The following is a 23,162-nucleotide window of genomic DNA, read 5'->3' as shown; positions in this document are numbered from 1 at the left end:
GAAAAGTCGAATAAGGGATATCTGAAGTTTTAATTGAACTCTATGGAAGCAATCCATCCATCCTCTGATTCCATGAGCCTACATGCATAAGACCATGTGGTAGTGCTGTAAGATGATAATTAATGCAATGTGTGTGCATACACAGATACAGGACAAAACGAGTCAGTATGCATTCTGCCATAGGCTCCTTCAGACTTGTCCCAGGAAGAACGAGGGAGTGATGGAAACAAAGCAGGTTAAACCTGAGATGCAATAAGGAATTGGCCATTGCTGATGCAAAGAGAGACAGGTCTTCCTCAACTCAAATACTGACTCTCTGGTGGCCAAGGTAGCTGTCCCTCGTGAGAGACATCCACCTACTTCAGGGCCAGCTGGAGAGTCACAGGAAGGAACACTGCCAGGGTCCAGGGAAATCACATGCATTCAAAGGACAGACAGTATGGACTTCCGTTGGGCAGCTCTCATGCCCAAAGAGTGCACTCTTTGAGACAGAAGCACTGTCACCAAGAAGAGTCTATCAGAGGTCATCAAGTATAGGACTGAACCAGTGACTCCCAACCAGGGGCAATTTTGCACCCCCACGCCACCCAGGGGCCATTGGACAAGGTCTGCAGACATCTTGGTTTCTTGGTGTGTCCTGACTGGGGCGGGGCAAGGGGTGGGGAGTGGAGTGTCTTTACTGGCATCTAGTGGTACAGGCCAGTGACAACTGCTAAACTTCCTACGGTCACAGGACCAATCACCACCATCCATTTTCACCCCCTCCACCCACTGCAGTGAAGTGGGTGGGATCATCAGTCTAAAATGTGAGTTTGTGCCCAGGGTGTATAAACCCTGTACTGAAATAATGACCCAGCTTAACTTTTATCACAACTATTTTCTCCAAAGGCTTACATTTTCCTTTTATTATTTGCAAGTTACTTATGCATGCAAAATGTTGCCTTTCTTTCATATGTTGTAAAACAAGGAGAATCGTCATTTTTACTCCATTGTACAGTTGAGGAAACTGAGGCTTTCCAGAAATCGAACTCATGCATCCACTTCTCAGTAGCCCTTCTACTAAACAAAGAGTAACTCCTTTGTCTGTAAAAGTAGTTCTTTCTAGACTCAAAAATAACAGATTGAGTTGGTTTGTCATCTCACATACATTCCTGTCATTCAAGGCTCTCAGATATTTTACTAACGAGTCCTGCAAGGGCAAATGAGGCTCCAGAAGTCTTATACAAACACTCTTTTTTTTGTCTGCCAACGTCACCAAAGTCCATCTCTAGCTCTGCTTCCCTGAGAAGCACGACAAGGTTGATCCTGGTATTCATAAGCCAGTAGACACGAACTGGTTCGTGCCTGGATGAACCAATTCTAACCCAAGCTTGCTCAGACAACATATGTGGCTCATCTCAAGGCCAAAGCAAGCTTCTACTAAAACAGTTTCTACTAAAAGTCAACCTCATGTCATGTTTCAAGACATTTAACAGCACACTCAGTGGCATCATATGTGTTTTTTCACCCCCAAAGCTGGGGGTGAAACTCAATACAAAAAGCCCTGTGTGGGAACGAGAGTGAGCACATCTACCAGCTTGGGATCAGAAGCCAGCCAGGTGAAACGCATTCTGGGAAAGGAGGAGTCCAGGGGTTCTCCCCATTCATCTCTATGAGGACCAAGGTCGGCAAGGCCAGAAAGATTTTAGAGAAACACCTCAGAATCGGGAGAGAATGTCTTCTTTCCACTGAATTTGTTCTTTTATGAGACTAATAAGGCTCACCCCTTTAAAAAATCATCATCTTGAAGACTAAGAGATGTTGATATTCAAAAATCAGTGCTCATTCCTTCCCTTTCTCCATCAGAGACGGTGCAACTAAAAATTTTCAAGAGCCTCTCAGATATCATACATCTCAATCTATACCTAAAACTGACTACATGTAAGAGCATACTAGATGCACCATACAGATCATATGGATGTACACATATGGGTCATTACTCTGATGCAGAAATTAACACTGACCATGCAAATGATGTAGCCATACAATTAGACACAGAGCAACACTGAGGGCCTAGCACCTTGCTACTGAAGTGTGGTCCAGGGTGTTGCCATCGCTTGGGAGCTTGTTAGAAATGTAGAAATCCCCACCCAATCCCCAGAATGCAATTAAGCATTTTAACAAGATCCCCAGGGGATTCTTGACACTTTCAAGTTTAAGGAGCACCTCTCTAGAACTTAACTACCTTTACTAAAACCCAACTACCACTCTGTGTCTCGGAAGTGAACCCATTTGCTTTCACACCTTTTTCCTTCAGAAAAGGTATAATTACATGAGGTTAGCATATCACTCCTGCTTCACACGGTGGCAGATCTGGTGGGTCCCTGAGAACATTTACCGAACAAGGACGTTTCTAAGACAGAACTATCGCCCACATCGGTCTGGATGTGCCCTCCTTCCTCAGGGGTCCATTTTTTAATGGTAATGACTACTGACAATTTCCAAGCATGGAAGAGAAGAGCAGGGAGAAAGGAAAGGAAAAGGCAGTGAATTCTAAAAACAGAACAAAGCTCTTACTGACCAGTTTTCTAGTTGTAAACCTCTAGGCCACAGGGCCCACGGGCCGAATCTGGCCCCCACCTTGTTTTACCATGCCGGGCACCTTGTTTCTACCTGGCCGCAGCACCAAGCTCCTTGCCCCTAGTTAAGGAGACATTTATACAGTCCTAAAATTATATTCAGCCCTTTCGAAGGCAACTGCAAGGCTGATGTGGGCCCCGGTGAAAATGAGTTTGACACCTCTGCCCTAGGCAAAGAATTCCTTGTTTCTTTGTCCTTCACTTCTCCTGCTCTGGTGTAAGCCTGTGAGTCCATTCTGGAAGCTACACCAGGCTCAACCAGCGAACGCAGGTGGTGTGGTCCCAATTCTTCTCTAATAAACACAGCAACTCCTAGACAGCAGCCACCTGGGGGACCAGGAGCCTCACCTGCTCCCTGCTCTGGGGAAGCAACCATTCTCTCTTTCTTCTTCTGCCTAAGGCTTTTATTTTTTTGGTTTGTGGGTTGGTTTTTTTTTTTGGGGGGGGGGTTGTTTTGTTATTTTTTTACCTTCTCCTGACATGCATGTCATTACAGAGACTTAAGACAAGACAAGACAGACCCACCTGGAATCTCCGCATGTCACGTGGGTTTCCTGCATTCTTTAGGCAATTTTGGTTACATTTGAGAAAAAATTTCAAGAAGAACCTGGGAAGAAACAAATGATCATGATTAGCATTTCGGTCCTGACACAAAAGGGGAAAAGCAGTAAGTCACGCCTGGTTTGTGCATTCCATGCACATCTTCTGAAACACTCAGAACGGTGTCAGAACCCATATTTTGCTGGAAGCTCGAGCCTTTGTTTTGCATCCAAGCTGAGAGGGACAGCTCTCAGTACGGCCAAAAGTTCACACACAAAAATTAAGCCCCTAAGGAAGTATTCGTACTTAGACAAAGGGAAAGTCTTCTCCATAATTTAAGGTAGGTCCCAATTGGGTATAATTGCCTGACAACGACCATGGTCCCTAACAACATGTAATTTAAGCCCTGTAAACGCACAGATTGTGAGCCAGCCAAGTTCATAAGGAGATGGTAAACACTTTTTATCTTAGCACCTCCAAACAAAATATCCCAATTAGTAGTACCCATGAGAAGTAGGTAAGACTGATGTCTTGACTAAAGTCCTTTGGCTTCTCAAATATTTCCTGTATGTGAGGTCCATGGGCTTTACCTGCCAGGGTGACCAAGCGTCCCAATTTGCCAGGAAGAATCCCAGTGCACACCAGCTGTATTAGTGTATTAATAGTAACCACTTTAACTTCTAAAAATGCCCCATTATGGACAACAAATTACATGGTCACCCTATAACTTCGAGTTATTTCTTACATCACAGTCGTTAAACTCTATCAGGTGAAGGAAGCAGATATCAAAGGTGTCCTTCTAAGTCATTCATGTCGGCCACCTGCACATTCCGCACCCGCCCAGGTTTGGGGAAAGAAGCATTTTCAAAGCCAAGCCACCTTAAGGTCTTCAGCCCCTCTCACTTTTAGGGCTGTGGACCTCGGGCCCAAATAATTTCCAAAAATTTCAGAATGCTTTAAAATGCTGGTCGGTAACATTCTTAGAGAAATTTCCCCTTCTTTGCCTTTCCCCTACTCCAGATATATGCTGGAGTGCGATCCCCACCTTGCTGCACACACTCCACAAACAGCTCTCACACCAGGCTGCCTCGGCCTCAGTGTGGCTCTGAGCTCAGTCCATCAACCGAACCATGCCGGGGCCCTCAGGAATGAGAGCAGAGCGCAGAGACACGCCGAGTTTCACCAGTCCCTGCTTATTAAACTGAGACCATCCCAGAAGCTTCCCTCCCCAGCCTGGTACCTCAGCATCTGCCAAAAGGGGAGTATGACGAGGTAAGGAATAACTCCTTAAAGAGACACAATAACTTTTTATCAGCCAAAAGGATACTATTTCAAAATGTAAACATCTTCCTGAAATGGCTCTTTCAACATCATGCAACGTTCAGCTGCCTGTCAATAAACGCAGGCCTCTGAATGGCGTTGCCCCTGCCTCCGTGTTCTCTCCACAGAGGCCCAAGTTTACCCACCTTCCATACGAGACACATGACTCACGGGACAGGGCGGGAGCCCGAGTGCGTAAAATTACATCTGGCCCCGGCACCCCCTCCCCAGTACAGGGAGCAGCACTGCAATTCCCTTGGGGAACTGGCCAGTCCTCAATGCATGTCCCTTTCCACTGGGTAGACTAGGGAAAAGATGGGGGGTTTGAGACAGTGGTCACAATCCCAGATGCCCTTGCATTGTTCTTTTCCTCTGAGCCCTCAGAAGGCAAGTGCTAGGTGGCCCTAGCGATCCCATGTGGCTTCCAGAAAGTACTGACAGCGGCTGAGCTCAGCGGAGTGAATCCTGCTGGGGCTCAAGCCTACACCCAAAGACACCTGCAGTGTGAAGCCTGGGTGCTTTTTCACACACTGCTAGCTCGAAGCACGTACAGGAAAGCCATCCCCAGCCCCAGGAGAGGGCCGATTCCCACTAAGCTGAAAGTGAGAGCTGGTGTGGTGTGGTGGAAGAGCCACAGCCTTTAGAAACGCCCAGAGAGGGGTTCATATCCCAATTCCGACAAGCACTGCTGTGTGACTGTGGGTAAGTCACTGAGCTTCTCTGAACCACTCTTTCTTTACCAACAATCGGGTATAAAAGCTGTCCCTACCTTATAAGGCAATCGTGAGAATTAACCACAATGATGTATCATGCCTGGCAACATGGCAGGCGTGGTGATGGTGGGAGTAATGAATGACTTCATGTATTAGGTCCTTACCTCACGCCTAGCACAGGGTTAAAAATTTCATATATGGGTGGGGGGAGTAGGTTTACAGTTGTTCACATGGAAAATAATACAATAATTAACAAATAATAATAAAAGAATAAACTCTGTAAACCTACTTTGACCCTACCTTTTACATTTTCCCATTTAATCCTCCTAAATGACCTCTGTTATTAATCCCATTTTATAGATGAGAAAACTGAGGTTCAGAGAAATTACGTAACATGTAAGGTTAGCACATGTGAACCTCTCAATCTGGATGGAGCATGCATTCTTAACCATTATGCTATTGAGTAATAAAAGAAGTAGTACAGTATTGATACATATACCAACTGTACCATCAACAGCTATTGTACCACCCTCACAATTCTGCTCATTAGAGTAAATACGCGTAAACCATACAAGTAGGAAGAATTGTCACTATTATTATCTCAATGCCGGCAGCGTGAATATAGTGCAGGGAGACGTCACCACCACTCTCGCTCCCTCCTGGCTCCCCAGGGTCCATGGTATTTGCCGCCTGTGTGTGTTTAAGCCATTTGAGCCTGGACCCGACAGCCAGATTCAGATTGTGTTAGAAGGAGCTGTCAGCACACCCTCTGGCATCTCCGAGTCAGACAACTGCTAGCCGCCGTGAGGGGGTCCATCTGGTGCCAACGTGGGTTTTGAAAGACAGGCAAACAGGACGCGAGCTCGGCCAGAGAGAAACCAAACCGAGGGAGCCGGGGATCTTCTGCCTCCAGAGCGAGCGAGCGGGGGCGAGACGCCTGTCAGCGGCCCATCGTTAGCACAGAAGCTATGCCGGGCGCACACCGGATCCCTGTCCCCGTCACCTGAAGCTGCCCTGTCACTTGGCGTGCTGGCTGAAGCCGGCAGAGGATCGCTTGCTGAAACCGAAGGCCTGACCATCTGTCGTGGGGAAGGGACAGCGCCAACTGGTGCCCGGGGCCTTGCACAAGCCCTTATGTGGCAAAGACGCTCTGCAGGGCCCATTCTTCTTGGGAGAGCCAGCCCTACCCCAGGGGGAGCCTCAGGAATTCTTTCAAAGTTTTCCCCTCCCTAGATGCCAAATGTCTGACCCTTCTGATCGCCCTTCCTTAAAGGAACTGAGAGGAGTTAGAAGCAGGAGTTAAAAATATCCGCACCCAGAGACAGAGTTAGACGTGCAGGGCAAATTTGGGGGATGGTGTTTATCGGGCTGTTGTTAAGGCGTTTGTAAACCCAGGGACCCGTCTGCTGGCCCACGGAGAAGGTCTCAGGTTCCGAGGGGGCTTTTAACAAAGTGGAGGTTCTTGTAACTGGAAACCTCACTTTTGTCTAACGAATTACCACCGTTTGTGTGGCGGGTGTGTTTGATAAAGTGTGTCAGGAGAAAGAGTGTGGCAGCCTTACCCCAGCCGTGGGAAACGGACCTGCGGCAGGACAAAGCCCCCATTGACCCTGCGGAGCTGCAAAGCAGTTCCATAAACCCCAGGAAACAGCCCCACCAGGACCACGCTCCGGTCTTCTGGGGGTGGGGGCAGGGTGGCAGGAAACCCGACACTTTGTCGTTAACTTTCAAAACGAATAATGTCATTTTGTGTTCATACGGTGTGTTACTTGATTCAAAGCGCCTATGTCCCTGGTCTGTCGCTGAAGCCTCAGAGAAACCCTATAAATTAGGCATGGCAGAAATTATCAACCCATTTGAAAGGCAAGAAAACGAAGACTCCATAAAATGAAATACTTATCTTCAGTCAAAACTAAACTAATACACTACACTGCTAAAAGGACCCATTACGGTAGGAGTTTTCTCCATGAATTACAGGACTTGGTAACTGACCTTAACCATCACTTAGCCCAGCTCCCTCATCGTGCCTCTGAGAAAACGGAGAGGGATCAAGAGACGTGATAACAGGCACACAGGTTCATCAGTTATGAGAGCCTGAACTATCACCCACGTGTCCTGACTTCCGGTCGTACGGTTTTTCCCAAATAACGTTAGCTTTTCAGAAGTCAACCCAGGAAGAGCTCCATACTTGAGAGATTGAGCGTTTTAGTCCACTACCTCAGTTAGAAAAGTGCCCGTCATAAAACCCAATGTGACAGCCTATTAAAAAGTTGTGTTTCAGTTCATCCGCCAGGCTAATGTAAGACATCAGCCCATCACTGAACATTAACCAAACTGAACCCACATATCAGTGGAATAAAATCGTTTCTTCACAGATTTACTGATACCACATTTTACCAACCGACAGACACTCTGTATATGGAATAGCTTCCATGTGAGTAACACGGTGCTGGACACCCAAAGGAAAATTCACTGAATTAACCAGAACGATCTGACCCATCTATATCAGGATGTAAGGTAACAAAAAGTCAATTGTGTATCCCCAGCAGACAGCACAGGACTCAGAACCCAGTGGATTTCTAGCAAACATTTGTTCAGCTAAACAGAATCCAGGACCTCTACAACACAGACAGTAGGAGAGTATAGTGTTGGACTAGGGTTAGAGATAATATGAGCCTGGGTGAATTTCGATAATTCCCTTGACTCTCCCCCAGTGTCCTCATTAAAACTTGGGAGCAACGGCATCTCTCTCCCAGAACTAGTATGCAGTTTTCATCATAATCCTAGCTTCACTGTGTAATTAATTGTATGACTTTAGACAACTTCTTTTACCTCTATGCGCCTCAGTTTTCCCACCTGTAAAATGGGGGAAATAACAAACCTGCTTCAGAGGGTTACTGAGCATTCAGTGAGTATCATAGGTGGAGTGTTTGAATAGTAACTGGCATAGAAAAAGCAATAATTATGTTCATTATAATTTATCCCGGGCACCTGGTCACCACCAAGCACTCAGAGATGTGGAAGTTTTCAAATACAAAAAATATCCTCCTCTCTTTGAATGTTAAGGTTAAGAAAAGAGGCAAAGTGCTATATGACCAACGTGTACAATAAGTTTCATCGAATGACCTACCAAAAGGAAAGAGGAAGCAGAAACCAAGGAGAAACCGTCCTGACTACAGCAGCTTGATCCAGTGGCCGAGCCACGCATAAAGAAGAGAGGGAGCCACTTAAATCATGGAGGACTCCAGCTAGTCACAACTGAAGGGCACACACAGTAAAACCGTCCATTAAGCAACAGCTTGTACGTCATTAATTATTATGCAAAGCATTGCAATAGATCTGGGCTGAGCAGGTTGAGTTTTTACCTCTCCCACCCAAACTCGGGGAAATCACGTTTGGATGTCTTCAGCTGCCCTCATAACGTCCAGGCTGGAAAAGGAAAGCATCAAGGCACACCTAAACCGGGACATAAAAACCCCATTTGCAGTCTGCAGGCTCCCCGAGAGTTCCTCTGACTTATGCCCCCAGATGGTTATGTGGCAGACGATCCTTCCCAAAGATATTCAGAACACAGAGACTCCCTCCGACCTGACGCAGGAAACAGCTGCGTGGGGACGACTGTGGGGTCCCTTCTGCTCGAAGTTCAAGCTGCTCCCACACACACACTCGCTGGAGGGATAGGGGAACTGCCCCATGATTCAGAGGGCCTCTCCCTGTGGGCCGAGTTACTGCCTTGGCTGGGCCAAGGAAGCACAGACCGTCTGCCCCCAAGACCAAATCTACTGCCCAGACGTAACCAAGGCAGGCTTTCCAGGAGTACAAGAACTCTCCCAAATTGAAAATATTTCAGCAGAAAGCAGCTGTGTCTCCTCAGACCACCCGAGCTGCCAGGGGCTACTTCAGACATGCCATCAGTGCCCCCGGTGGTCCTCGGCGGGGAGGTAAACACGCACCCCGTGGCCACTGCCATGAAAAACAATCCTTCTCCCTGGAAAACAGGGCAGCTAAAAGAGCTAGAAAGAGAAAACTGTATTTGCAATGTCAACATTTTTGGGGGGGTTCTTGGTACACAGAAGAGGTGGTAGAGGACAGTTCAGCCACATGAAAATACGACACCCAAAAGTCTGCCCAAACCCCACGCATGTCACGAGGGCGGACTGTGTGACAGCAAAGGTTGCTGGCTGCCAGGCTGACCTTCTCTCCTTTTCTGATAGCATTCAGTAGAATGCACCACAGAGAGACGACTGGCCTTGGCCCACACCCTCACAGTCATGGTTGAGAGGTGAGGAAGGAAGAAAGGGGAAGAATAAGATCACGGTGGGGGAGAGATTTGACACAGCTAAAGCCAGTCCCTTCCTCCCCCAGTGGAAGGTGGAATGATACCATGTTGTGGCACTATATTGGGGATCCCAGGGGGGAGCATGTGGCTGCCCCTATAATTGGCCACTGACTTCAAGGAGTATACCTTTTCCCCTGGCCAAGGTACCAAGGATCTTGGGCATTTCTGGAAAGTGTTCTCAGCCCAAATATGACCAACTGGAAAAGCATTCATGACCTCAGAGTTCAGAGTTTGGCCTTGGTAAAAGAACATAATTAGAGGCCAGAATTTATGGGGGGGTGGGAAAGTGTTGGGGTAGCATGGCAACAGACCAAAGATTTTTCAAGTAGTTTTAAGAACAAAGGACCCCCAGCAAGCAGGTCTCCTCACGCTATCCGAGTCCATCTCCGAAAGGTGGGAAAGGGCAGCAGGACAGTGGAAAGAGAGAGGGGTGGACACATAACTCGTGGCCAATGGGGAAAAATAAATGGCAATTCTTTAGCAGTAACAGGGAGAAGGGAAGTCAGATCAAGGGTGCTGTAGCTGAACACCGACTGCGACAAGGTTTCACTGGGAATTAAATGAGAATGTCAGACACATCCAAAGCATCGTAAGCCTGTGTGCATGGTAGAGATGGCATTCATTTGCAGGTCTACTCTTTTATAAGGATGACTGAAATGCCAAGTGTTTCTCACCACGACGTATTAAGGTACAGACGTTGTCCCTGGGTGGACATTTGGAATCATCCCGATAGTTTGATAAGACGCAGATAATAACCCAAGGGTTGGTCCATTTTTCTCCAGGCTGGAGACAGACTGGGGACAGACGTGTCTGAAACAGCTTCCATTCCAAGGAACATGATCTGCAAGGAACCACCTGACACAGAGCTCCCGCTGATGTGGGGACAGGATCTGAGACAGACATCAGGCCTCGGAACTCAGGGTCACTGGTGCAAACCCGCCCCCACACCGGGGCACTGCAAGTGCAGAAATAAATGTGTCCTTCAGTAACACAGTGACCCCTCCCACAGAGCCAGGCATAAAACGCCAGGTGGGAGGGGCCTCAACACCTGGGCTTCGTAGTACTAGAGCAAACACGTGAGTATACCACATGCAGGGCCCTGCTCCAAGTCTGTACGTGTATTAACTCATTTACTCTTCCTTCAGTACAACCCTATGAAGCACTATCTTTATTCTCATCTTGTAGATAACAACGCTGACAAGTTACGTAATTTGCCGAAGGTTTCCTATCTGCCCAATGGTGGAACTAGGATTTGAATGTAGGCAGTTTGGTTCCAAAGCTTATATCCATGAAACACATTCCTTTCATATGTTATGTATATTATACTATGGGAGTATGGCCAGTGTCCGTATATGGCTATACTCTCGTCATCAGCATCAAATTTGTTCAAAATTAGAGCTAAAGTTAGCAGAAAAATTTCTGGTATTGTCACTAGAATATTCCCAATTATAAATGTTAGTGTATCCCAATGTTGCTCATGACTCTGTCACCTCTTTCAACTGCATTTTAACCGTTATGAAAGCCCAGTAGGTGGGTCGGTCCCAGCCAAACTAAATTTGGAGAATGACAGCCAGAGCAAACCCAATGTGATCTGGGTCTCTCGGGAGGAGTCAATGAACACTGTCTTGAGGATTTAGTTATACTATATGTATTGACCAGTTACCTAAGTCACTATCTTTAAATGTCTTTCTTGTAGACAGAAAGCCACAGGTTGAAAGTGAAAGGCTTTTAATACCCCTTTGTTGAATACCCATGTGGTTAGGATTTCAAAGCATAATCGTCTAGCATCTGATGTGAGAATTTCACTTTTCTTTCTAAGGACTCAAAAGCTTTCAATATTAATTTCCCCTGTGGAGGTGACAGATGCCAGGGAAAGACCAAAAAACTCAAACTCACAGTAAGTGAAATGTGGGTTTTTCTGGACACTTACCTCAATACTATTTTCAAGACTTTATGAAATAGAAACACTCAGCATCATTCATCTACTCAACCAGCAGTCTCCCCAGAGCCTAGCATGCATCACCCTTGCTTTTCCCTTAGTACCAGTTGTACTATCATCACAGTGTCTTCGGTTCAAGTCTTCCTCCAGAAGGAAAGCAAGAGAGAAAGAAAGCACTTAAAATTCTTAACTCTGAGAATGAGGGGGTATTTGAGTCATTGTCAAGTAAGGCTGAATACTCATGAAGGATTCATCTGTTGTGGTTTTCTAGCAGGGGCTAGATCCAGGAATCTTTCACAGTCCCCACTAATGTCAAGAGCATACCCTTCTGAGCACGTTGGTCCCCTGCTCTTCACCTTCTGGCATGTTTTGTTTCAGTCACATCCAGTTACATCCTGTGCCCTGAACGTGAAGCTTCCTTCCTGCCTTCATCCCAGGCTGCATCCCTGGGTCCCACACCATCTCAGCCTGCCCTGATCTTCATTAGCCTTCCAGGTGCAGCCTCAGTGCATGGCGCTCACAGAACCTTCCCAAACACGCAGCTAGAACTAATCCCTTCCTCCTCCGCTGTTACGTCCCTTGTCACACTCGCCCTTTACATCTTGTCCTCCGGTCACCTGAGTGATCATCTGCCTCCTCCCTGACACCACAGGCATGTTTAAAGTGTCTTTCCGTTCACCACAGCACCTAGCGTGACTGTGTATGAAAAACAGTACATAAATATCTGACTTACACTACCTTACACTACCTGCTATAATTATAGCACAAGAATTATCTTGCCATTTTCTTTGTTTTTTTCTGAATTTTCTCTAAACAGGCATTCCTTTAAGAAAAAATAAACAACTTTATCATTCCCAAAATTGAAGTATCATTTAGCATAGAACCTAGATAACGTTGCCCTCTTTGTGATGGAAAAATAATGACAAGTATTTTGACAGTCTTTATGCTCTAAGATTTGCCAGTTAATTTAAACGAGAATAGTTCAAAGCTATCCATCTCACACTCCATACGATGTAGATCATTTCTTAGTTTCATATATTAGTTTCATAAAAGAGTATCAAATGAGCAGATTCCATGCCATTGGTGTGCTCAGTTTCCTACTTAAAAATTCCTTAGCATCAAAGTTTAAAATACTATGTCTAAGTTAAACTTGCCATTGTTTTTAAAACATGTAAGCATAACCCAAAGGGACAACAGGCCATGTGACAAACAGTATGAAATGGCTGTCCTTGCCCCAAAATTCTATAGACCCTTCTGATTACTTTGTTGAAACCCAGTGATGAACTTTCCCGATGGCTTGCTATTTCTTGGTTCAGCTTATTTATTTCTTTAAGCCATCCATTTCTTCCTTCAGTCTATCGCTCATTCAGTGAGTACGTACCAAGCACCAGCAACACGCCAAGCACAGATGCACAGACAACACCCTCCCTGTACTTAGGGAAGCTCGCCACAGGGCAGCTCTCGGGCCACCTGTGTCAGCATCATTTGGAAACTTGCCCGGGTGGAAGTCGGTTAGGGGGCAAAGTTTGTGAACATCTTTGATGTATACTGAATCTTAAGAATGAGTATCTAATGTACTCTTAAAAACTCATCAGTCATATCAGCATCACACGATAAATGCAATGATGAAGTTATATACCGGAAATTGTGAACTTCAGAGAAGGGACCACATCTAATCATCTGCCATTGAGACCCAGTGCAAACAATGTCAAACCACCTCTGCACTAAAAGGAAATTTAAATGCCTTCACCCATCCCATCTTATTCCCAGCACAAGCCACAGAGAAAGAAAGGAGTTTCTTGGTTGCCAAAGAAAGCTGGTATTTGACAAACTTTTGCTTCAAGCAAGAGAAACAATCTCATTTTTCTACCAGAAAAGAAAGAAGAAAAAGGCATCAGTAGTTCTTCCTCCAAAAGAAAAGCAAGGTGTCTTGCTAAGAATGGAAATCATTTTGAAATCTATTTAAATCATCATCACCCCTTTTAAAACCTCACTCCATCTGTCTGTCCACTTTCCTGGACACCTCCTCCCTGGTCCCCATCTCAGCATCGCTGTGCATTGCCTCCCATCCTCTGGGCTCATGCACCATTGGGGATAATGAATTTAATTTGAGCAATGGCTTCCATTGAAAAAAAACCCCACCGCGTCCCAACACACCACTCAAGCAGAGTTCAGACAAAAAAACAAGTGACTCCTTAACGTGGATTTAAAGCTCAGGATCAGCCTCCAAATACAAATGACCAGTGAGCCTCATGCCCACAGAGCAATGACAATAATCTCATGAGTTCCAAATTATTCCAGTTTATATTATGGGTGATCCAATAAGTCTGTGTGTTCTAGTCCCTAAAAATATAAGAAGAAATGTATCATTTTAAAGTCATAATGCAAAATAGAGTCTGACACTTTATTAGGCACTATTTCTCATGATATCATAAAGATACTGATGGAAAATGAAACTAGAGCAATATTGTCGACGAACAGTGACATAATTTAGACTTTCAGGGGTGCTTTGTCCCACTCTCTTGCCCTCCCCAGCTCCTCCACACACATATCACCCAAACAGCTTCAGTTTCAAAGCAGAAACATGGGAAGCAAAATTCCCAAGGCCTGTTCATTGTATCACAACACCCAGTCAATCATAACACAAAGAATGCTGGAATGGGACGAGAACTTAGAATCCATCTAGTCTAGGTGGTCTTATCCGAGAGTCCACAGAGGGTCTGCATGGGGTTCTTGAGTATCTCCACACTGTAAACAAATTTTGGTACACATATTTTTTTCTGCTGAATGAGTCCAGAGTTTTCACAAGACAGTGGAAGGAGCCTGTGAGTTGACTGCCCGGAATCTATCTTCCCCATTTGGTAACAGTTCTCCACTGTCCTTCTAGAGAACTTCCTGGCTCTCACCCAACAGCCCTGGTATTTCAGTGGCGTGAACTCATTCCACACTTGGGCCAGACAGCACCTGTGATCCAGGCCTGGCCGCTTGCTGCAGCACATCCCCCCAACTACGCGATCGCTTTAGGGATGGGCATGTGACCCAAGTCAAGGCAACTAGGCCCAATCCAAGCTACTTGCAGGAATTTTGTTTGTGTGGCTACAACCAGAGATGGATTCTACTCTATTAGGGTTGAACCTGCAAACATGTGAGGCTGAGTTTGCTAGAAAATTCTTTTTTTAAAATGAACCCATAATAGAACATAATCCACTGCTATCCTGCCTAACAGGACAAGGGAACTCTGACAGGTGAGGAGAAGAGAGGGTACGGGGAGCTCACGTCACACAAGGCCCTCTCTACAAGAAAGGCAGAAGCAAGTGGAGGTGAAGACGTGGACAGATGAAACTGAGAAGACAGCAGAAGGGAGGGTTCTAAAATAGGTGTATATGTGTGTGTAAAAGAGAGAGAAGGTTCTATTCTGTTGAGCCCTAGTAACTTGTAGGCTACAAAATTCCAATGTCCTATGGTCTCCTCTCAAATCATGATGATAGATAGATAGATAGATAGATAGATAGACAGACAGACAGACAGACAGACAGACAAACAGACAGACAGACAGACATGTAGGCAGGTTACATCAATCAGTGAAGCAGGCTGCATGCAAGATCACAGACAGTAAAAGAAACTATAGGATCTAAAGGATAAAGGTCTAGACTACAAGGGTCAGCTTCAACTCTCCCCCAGCTAACTGACTCCATCGGAAACATAAGGACAGTGTTGCCAGAGCTTCCCATTTCAAAAGGAGCTAGAAGGTCATATTATGAAGTGTGAGATTTGTTCCTCTTCCAGACAACACAAGGGCCAGAAGGAACAAATGTGGGAGAGGGTCCCAGGCTGCACCTGCTGCTCTAAACCGTGGCAGCCAAAGTAGCAGCAACTCGCTTGTCTGTGACGTTAGAGCAGAGCTTCTATGTGTGCATTTTTTAATTTAAAATAATAATAATAATACCTGGCTGGCATAGCTCAGTGGATTGAGCTTGGGCTGTGAACCAAAGTGTTGCAGGTTCGATTCCCAGTCAGGGTACATGACTGGGTTGCAGGCCATGACCCCCAGCAACAGCACATTGATGTTTCTCTCTCTCTCTCTCTATCTCCCTCCCTTCCCTCTCTAAAAATAAATAAATAAAATCTTAAAAAAAATAATAATAATAATAATAAAAGAAGGGCCCATGTGGATCCAATAAGTGGGCTCATTGTTTAAAAAAAAAAACCCACCCCCCTAAGCAGTTCTTGTGTTTGAAGTAATGGCATGTTCCCTTCTGCTTTGTCATTCTGAGAATCCTGGTCACCCGAATCCAGATGTGGTCAAGCTTGATTTTCTCCCAGACCTTTGGCCGCTAACAAGCTGGGTGAAGGAAGAAGTCAGACAAGCATCCGCACCCAGAAGCAAAAGAGAAGGCGCTGCATCCTTGCCAGTGAGAGGCTGTCCACAGACCGTGAGTGCAGACACAGGAGACCTCCCGTGGCTACCTGTTCACAGCTGGATTTGGCAGGGCACTCAATTCAATCAGAAGTAGTATGTCTTAGCGGCATTTCATAACCAATTAACCATGCAGAAAACAAAACACCTGATTTGGTGCTATCCTCAGGCTTCTGAAGAGTCTGTGGCCTGGAAAGTCAGCAGTTTGGGAATTTCTCTGTGACAGAAGACACTGTCAACCCAGTTGACATCCCTTCTCACATTTTAGGGGAGGACACCTGCACCGAGCCTGGCCTCCCTGGCTTCAGAATCACTCCCATTTTCACAGAGAAAGCCCCAACTTCACTCAGTGTGTGCCAGGCACTGGGCATTTATAGGAATCATTGCAATAAATCCTTACACGTCCCATTGGATAGGTCCTGTTAATATGCCCACTTCACAGATGAATATGCTGAGGCCAGAAAGCTTGGTAGAAGAGCCCCAGGTCTCAAACACACCGTAAGTCACAGCACCAGGACCTGAGGCCAGGGTACAGTTCACAACAGAGAGCAAGACTGTGGTGTAGAGCTCACTGCCTACCCTTGCATCGAGTCACAAGCGCAGCTATGTGATAATAGTGGTCCTCCGTTATTTGCAGGGATAAACCTCCTTGGGTGGAAAATAAGTATTCGAACTTGTGCTGGATTAATTAGCAATCATTCTCCACTGAATCAACAATTCAAAGGTAACAGGCTGTAATTTAGAAACTATGCTTTCCTTAAAAATTCATTTTTCTAACTTTTTTCCCATTGATCTTCAAAAACAAAATACTCTCAAAAGATATGTCAGGGGTGGGTAGAATCGTCCGCATTTGATGAGTGACTCAACTGAGGCTCCAAGGAGCACTCAGGAGACCCAGCTTCTTTCCTGCGCTACCAGGGCTGCAGCAACCAACGTGCACTCTTGCCTACCTGCATTACCTTTAAAAACTGCCTCTCTCTGCTCACCAAAGTACCCCTCTCCTCATGACCTGAACCAAACCTACTCCTGCTACCTTTCTTCCACCCTTGGACTCCGAGCTTACACTGCACCCACAATGCACCACTCTTCCTGGTGTACTTCTTCTTCCCCTCTTCCAGACCTTCTCGTCTGTACAACCCACCCTTGATTAAGGCCAAATTCAAGTATCACCGCACTAGGGCACTACCCTGACTCTCCCAAAGAAATGACCCAAATTCTCTTCTCTGTGCTTCCACCATCATCACAATGCTGCGAACAAATCAGTTTCGTTTCTCCGTTGCCCTAACACAAGTTCCCACTTGCCCACGATGACGTGAATTTTTACAAGATTAAAGTCTCGAAGACTGAAATTTCAACAGCATTCTGAGTGTAATCTTTTTGGTGCTGTTAATCCTTGTACTCTAATCCCGCCCTGGGCTATTTGTACTCTTGGAATCACGCTCATGTCTTCCCTCCAGAACAAAAGAGAAAAGTGAGCCTAAGTGCTCTCGGGCCTCAAGTAAGACAGTCCACTCGCCAGCAGTCTCCCGACAGTGTTGGGTAGAGGTTTTCTATGCTAAACACTGAGAGTGGGGGGGCGGTATCCACTTAACTCTGATTTCTTGCTTTTTGCTGGAGAGTTACAAGTTGCTTCTTCGTCTCACCTACTGGAAGGGTCAGTGCTTTAGTTGAGATTGTGACAAGCCTCTCCAGAATTAGAGTACTTTATTATCACATTAGCACTGAAAAAAGTCACATCGTTAACAGAATTTATCCTCATTTACTCTGTGAGAGAACTAATATTCAATCCCTCTGCCTCTGTCTAATTACTCTCCTTGACACAACTGTTTTTTCCAGATTGACCCTTCCCGGGCTGATCTCCAGAAACGTGGGAAAACTTTCCCTCCCTCCCCTCCATTGAACTTGCCAGCCTCGACTCCCTTGAAAAGGCAGAAAAGGCAAACCGGGGTCTGTCGTAGCTCCCACAATGCCTTTGAACCAGCAGGCCTAAGGGTGTCACACTTGCGTGGAGACCCCCTGTTCAGGGTAAGCGATGGCGGCCACCGGAGTTACTGGTGATTGTAACACGACACTGGCACTCCACTGGGTACCAAACCGGCGTTAGTTAGTTCAGGTGCCCCAGAAATTCAGAAGCTGAGACACCGCAGTTCTTTCAAGAGAACAGCAGACCCACCTGACGCCTTCCCAGGTCCTGCTTCTTCCAACCTGTTCGCTCAAGGGGGTGGGAGGAGCGTGTGCGAGCGCGCGCACGCATGCGCACTCACCTCTCAAGGAATAGTCCCCACTACGGAACCAAATCATCGTTAAATAACAAATCTGGACTCAGCTTGCTCTTTCTCTCTCCTGATTTTTTTTTCCTTTTAGGCAGCATAGTAATAATGGGAAAAATCCAAGGCTTAAATGATATACATTTAGTAGAGGCTGGATTTCTGTTCCTGTTTCTCTGAAACATGGGTAAAAAATTGTGCCTCCGTGTTTCATGAGGCGACAACGGTCCACAGCCTGGTGGGAAGGTGGGGCTCAGAGGAAAGGAGAGGATCTTTGGCTTACACTGAGCTTTTGAAGAAGCTGGTTCTTTCCGAGTAGAAGGTAAACTTTTCCTGATGAGGTCTAGGGGGAGGCTGGGTGAGTGACGTGAGACAATGGACCAAATGGGCCATTGTCCCGGTTCCTTAGAGGGTGAGCTGCAGGCAGAGAGGACACTGGCAGTCCTCTCCTGCCTGGGGCACCTCGGTGGCCTGAGAGACATCTGTAGCCATCACCGTTCCCTCATTTGTCCAGCAAGGGAAAAGTCGGTCCCCTTTTTCCCCAAGAGACACATCTCAGTTGGAATGTAAAGAAACAGCCAGTTAGAGGGCTTTCTCCTCTGTCCTCTATTTATCCAAGTGACAGGCAGGACACTCTATGGGACTTTATGCCAAAATACAATCACCTTGTGAGGCCATGTTCACTGGGCACTGAGAGTCCCCTCCAGCCCCCAAGTCTGGGCTCAATCATTCCTTTGACCTATAAGGCCTTTCTTTCCCCCCTTGAAGTCCCTCCATCCATCCAGTTCCGGTCAATATTCTTCCCCTACCAATAAGACTGTCCAGATTCTCCCACTGGGAGTTAATGCCTTGCTCTTCCATACACCCAAGACATTCAACATCTGTGAGTGTCTTTCTTATGGCACTTACCCAGGTCATTTTATACTTAGTTTATCTATTAGATCCACTTGGCTGTGAACACCTAAAAGGATGATTAGGGTTGAGGCTTTGCCTAATCTCAGTGACCACACTTGGGGCTATTCCTAGCCGAAACTCACTAAGTCATTTTTTTTCTTCAAAAGATGTGCTTCCCTTAACATTTGGTCAAATGCCTCTCCATTCCCTAAAAGTTTACTATTTCCCACTTCCAAGCCTCTGTACAAACTGTTCCCACTGCCTGGAATTTTGTTTACTTAAAGGAAATCAAATCCATTCTTCAAGGCCAATGCCGGAGTCTCCTTGATCACGTTGGCCAAAATAGCACTCTCTAAATTCCCACAGCCTTTACTGATACCAACCATACTGGTCCCTTAGCACCTGTAATTGGCTATCTGCATTTGCATTTCTTATCTGATTACTAGCATCTCACTGGAGGGATCATATTTTATCCTATCCTGTTTCCTCCACACGGCTCAGCCGAGTCTTGTTTGTGCATCACAAATATCAGTTCTCCGGGGGTAAATGGACATGGATCAAATTTTTTCCTGTAGGATCTTCAGAGAAATAAGACAAGTATTGATGAATGAACTCCAACGGGATTGGCCATAATTTTTATTTCTGCTGCTATAATGAAAACAGCATCACGATTGCTATTATTTTTGTTCTTATTAGTGTTACTACTATTTGAGTGCTTACTATGTGCAAGGTGATTTGCTGAGCACTTTTCTAAAATTACTTCATGGAATCCTCACAACACCCCTAAGGTAGCAACCATTAAGGTTGACAGTCTTAGCAATCCATTTCTCTGAGGTCACAAATCTAGGAAGAGAACCTGTATTCACAGTTCATGTTCTTGTTCACTACACAATTTGTAACTAGCTTATCGCTAAGCAGAGGGAGAGAGGTAGTTTTTCCCGCCTGCCTACTCACCCTGGCAGGAATGAGGATCTTGAGGATAAAATGGCCCTGTTCAGAGTTTGGAGACAAGCCACCCTCCCGTGGAAAAGGGTCACCTTCCATGGTTTCCATGGATCTGACCACTATCTCGGTGTGGCTCCCTTTGGTGCAACTGAGCGCTTTTCCCTTTTAGTGGGACAAGAAAAACATTCTCAGCCTCTTGAATCCCACACTGCCATACTTTTTCCAGTCCCCGTTGTCAGCTTAAACTTCACTTTTTAAAAAGATTTTATTTACTTATTTTTAGTGCCAGAGGGAAAGGGAGGGAGAAAGCGAGGGGGAGAAACATCGATCAGCTGCCTCTCGCACGTGCCCCAAACCGGGGCCTGGCCCACAACCCAAGCATCTGGCATGACCGGGAATCGATCCAGCGATCTTTTGCTTTGCTGGATGATGCCCAACCAACTGAGCCACACCGGTCAGGGCATGTCAACTTAAACTTTAAAAGGATTGTTGCTTCATGCTTTGCAATACAGACAACCGATATTTCTAATTCCTCAGTTGCCTGCTTTTGCTCTCCTTCAGTCCTGGCTGGGGAAACATCTTTGGTTTCCACTGCATGCACGGCTCAGGGCAGAAACACCTTTGCCTCAGAACCCTGGCGTTGCCATCCTCCCATCACCTCCAACACCCTGCACAGAGGCGGACGCCGGGCCTCTCACCCTCAGCTGTTCCACCGTGTCAGTATCACAGGCAGCAAGACGCATTCCAGAGGCGGGGGATTAACCTCCAAGATGACACTCAGTTTTAGCTTCAGCCTCCCTAAATCCTCAACCAAAACTTTAACATCCAGCTCTCATTTGGGACCTTAACTGTAAATCTCCTCCCTTCTCACATACTCACTAAAGGATGAGTAGAATCAATTTGGACCTTTTTTAGTCACTTGCCCCTTAAGTTTCCTGTAGGAGGCAAGGTAATGGGTAAGAACTTCCATCATCATGAGCCCCACTTAAAGGCAAGAAAAAGGGAAAAAATGGAGGGTGGGGAGAAACACTATGAATGCCACGGGTGGGAATTTCTGAAAATACCTGAAGCCACATCGATCACTTATCGACACCAAGGCAACCTGCTAGAATGTTAAAAACAGCAGTAACTGAGTCTATACTCAATTCTTAGAGCCTCGTTGATCAGCGACTGATCCCTGCCATAAGAACAGATCTCTTTTTCACTCAAGTGAGGGTCTGCAGGGGTATTTTCAAAAGTAAATAAATGGCCACAAAGGGGGAGAAAAAGATCAGTAAAGAGCTGAGTCTCTCAAGAACATCCCTGACAAAATAAACCCCATGTTTATGCACACGCCCTCAGCCGGTCTGAGCCAGAGATCCTTCCTGCAACTTAAAACCAACTGCACAGGAGTTGAGAGAAATGTCCGGAATTAGCTTAGTCAAATGCTGCCTTAAATAAATGCTCCTCTGGTCTTAACAAGATGCTAGGGCCAAAGCACTTTTGTTTGACCTTACCGATTCCCCACTTTTTTGCCATTGCACAATCTTTTTTTTTTTTTTTGGTTGTATGACATCTGAAATGTAGCCACTTCTTTCAAATTCCAGTTGGCATATTTAAAAAAAGTGTCTAGCTTTCTTCTGATTATAAAAGTATTTACTTGTCAAAAAAAGTCAAACTACTTAAAAGTAATAAATAAATAACCACCTGTATTGCTTCTCCCAGTCTTTTCATGAACATACAAATTTTATAAAGATAGAGCCTTTTCTTTGTTAAGCAATCTTCAAAATGGGATTTTTTTAATCTTCAGCATTTGATCATATACAGTAGATAGTCAACAAGTACTCCATTGTTTGACTATACTTTCAAGTTTTTTCTGTTATAAATAATGCTTTGGTAAACACCCTTGTGCATAAAATTTTACCCTCATATCTGAGTATTTCCTTAAAATAGTTACCTAGGACAAGAATTCCCAGGTTGTGGGCTGGGAACCAAAGTGTCGCAGGTTTGATTCCCAGTCAGGGCACATGCCTGGGTTGCAGGCCACGGCCCCCAGCAACCGCACATTGATGTTTCTCTCTCTCTCTCTCTCTCTCTCTCCCTCCCTTCCCTCTCTAAAAATAAATAAATAAAATCTTAAAAAAAAAAGAATTTCCAGGTCAAAGGGGCCTACTGTTTGAAAATGGGTTTAAGACCGTTTCATTTGAAGTTATTGACATGAGTCAAGGTGACTGGTATTCTACCGAACTAGGTTAGGGAAACTCCCAGAAGCAGCCCTGTCATGCCCAAGGGTACTGGGGTTTTGATAACTGAGGATGCAGAACATCCATGTTTTCAAGAAACGAATAAACCCAGTGACTAGATGTTGCATATCCACAGGTCCGACCTGTCCCCACCCACAGTCACAGACCACACCCATGACAATGTAGTCATCACGCTGAGTTACCATGAATCACAAGGGGAGGCAGCCTGGGAGAAGCCCACCGTGGGCCCCCGCCGCTGCTCTCACTGTGCCGGGCACGGGGCTGAGACAAGGACTCAACTTCAGCAAAGCAAGTCACATAGTGGACACACTCGGAGTCCCCACTTGCCCCTGCCACCACCAAGATATAAGTTAAATCCAAGAGCAGGGTGAAAGTCCATTTTAAGAGATTCTGCTTAAAGGCTGAATGGAGTCTATCCTCCCTGAGAGAGTGCATCTTTTGTGAAGTAGGCACAGTATTGCGAGCTGATGCTTTAGGGAAGATTCAAAGCAAGTCACCTACAATAGGATTATCATTTTCTTAAAATCTTACCTGGAAATTGTCCTACAAGACCATCCTATCGGGAGCAGCAGTCCTCTGTTAGACTACCATTTTCCAACAAGTGAATTCCATTAGACCCCTCCTCTAACTCCTGGACATATATTGTTTACAACTGATATGGCCTCACATGTGTAAATGACCGCTTCTCACCGTCTCTCGGAACAAAGGCCGCCATTTATGATCTGGCCCCCAACAACCCCGTCAGCGACTTCTCATCCCGAGTCCTTGATGCCCCTTTATGCTAAAGCATTTCACATTTCCTAAGCCTTCTGAGCTCTCTCGGGCCTCCTCAAATGCCATTTCTCTCTCCTGGCATGGACCCACTTCTGATCTAGAAGAAGCCCCTATGTTTCAAGAGCTGTCGCAAGTACCCCCTTCTCCTCCGAG

The 23,162-nt window shown here is 45.8% G+C and overlaps 1 protein-coding gene across 4 annotated transcripts in view; it reads right to left on the bottom strand.

Annotated features, from left to right (window-relative positions):
* The window catches only part of EBF1 (EBF transcription factor 1), a 378,394-nt gene that overhangs the window by 140,391 nt on the left and 214,841 nt on the right, over positions 1–23,162 (bottom strand). For all 4 annotated transcript variants that reach the window (XM_045826138.1, XM_045826160.1, XM_045826169.1 and 1 more), the window contains exon 7: positions 3,144–3,225. In XM_045826138.1, the coding sequence (XP_045682094.1) occupies positions 3,144–3,225 (82 nt within the window). The remainder of the gene's footprint in view (positions 1–3,143; positions 3,226–23,162) is intronic.

The sequence above is a fragment of the Phyllostomus hastatus genome, unplaced genomic scaffold, assembly GCF_019186645.2.
Source record: "Phyllostomus hastatus isolate PE091 unplaced genomic scaffold, TTU_PhHast_1.1 phas_contig_150, whole genome shotgun sequence".
Classification (NCBI taxonomy): domain Eukaryota; kingdom Metazoa; phylum Chordata; class Mammalia; order Chiroptera; family Phyllostomidae; genus Phyllostomus; species Phyllostomus hastatus.
The sequence above is the reverse complement of the archived record's forward strand: the minus strand, read 5'-3'. Positions and strand labels throughout refer to the sequence as shown.